Genomic DNA, 736 nt, shown 5'->3' with positions numbered 1-736 from the left:
CTCTGGCCCCAGGAACCCCAAGACATCTTCCTGAGTAGCAGTGAATGGAAGGCCTCTCATCCGGATGATAACTTGATTCTCCTTGGATAAGAACTGGGCCACTTCATTGGAGGTGCCTGGTAGAAAGATAACAGCACATGGTCAGCCAGGAACATACGGGCAGTGCTGGGCACTCGATTCCAGAGGATGCAGCAGCAGCGAAGCATTAAGGAAGAACACAGGAGGTGAGTAGCCAGCAACAAACCCAGAGAAGACCTAACACACTATTAACTTCCAGCAATATCTTTTGAGGGGGAAATCTCTTACTCTGCAAGTGTTTCATATTTTAATGAAATTGGAACAAAGATGAGATTACTGTGAATTGATACAAGATATACAGATGCTTCCACTGCAAAGGCTGGTCTTCCTCCCAAGACCTGTCTATGAACATCACAGCTCAAATGCTCACATCTCAGTTTCAACCACGTGAAAACAGAACTTGACAGGGTCAAATACTCTTGGAAGGCAAAACAGGAAAAGCTACTTTGTTATCCATTTGCATCCTCAGTCAAGGAACAAAAAAAAAAAAGAACTAGAACAACATTCCTATGAACTTAAGTAATCACACTGAACTCCAGCATCACTTACCTCCTGCAATTTTTAAGAATTCTTCTCCAGTTGCTTTGTAAACCTTCAAAAGAAAGAACAAAAAAACCCCACATGAAAATCACGATGTTCAACTTTAAACCACACTCTT

General features: G+C 42.1%; 1 protein-coding gene across 7 annotated transcripts in view; it reads right to left on the bottom strand.

The window, feature by feature from the left end:
• Positions 1 to 736, bottom strand: part of ESRP2 (epithelial splicing regulatory protein 2) — a 46,437-nt gene that overhangs the window by 18,244 nt on the left and 27,457 nt on the right. For all 7 annotated transcript variants that reach the window (XM_017741006.1, XM_017741009.1, XM_017741005.1 and 4 more), the window contains 2 exons: positions 628 to 670; positions 1 to 116 (listed from right to left, as the gene is read on the bottom strand). The exon at positions 1 to 116 is cut by the window's left edge and continues 162 nt beyond it. In XM_017741006.1, the coding sequence (XP_017596495.1) occupies positions 1 to 116; positions 628 to 670 (159 nt within the window). The remainder of the gene's footprint in view (positions 117 to 627; positions 671 to 736) is intronic.

The sequence above is a fragment of the Corvus brachyrhynchos genome, unplaced genomic scaffold (genome assembly GCF_000691975.1).
Source record: "Corvus brachyrhynchos isolate BGI_N302 unplaced genomic scaffold, ASM69197v1 scaffold26, whole genome shotgun sequence".
In the NCBI taxonomy this organism is placed as follows: domain Eukaryota; kingdom Metazoa; phylum Chordata; class Aves; order Passeriformes; family Corvidae; genus Corvus; species Corvus brachyrhynchos.
The sequence above is the reverse complement of the archived record's forward strand: the minus strand, read 5'-3'. Positions and strand labels throughout refer to the sequence as shown.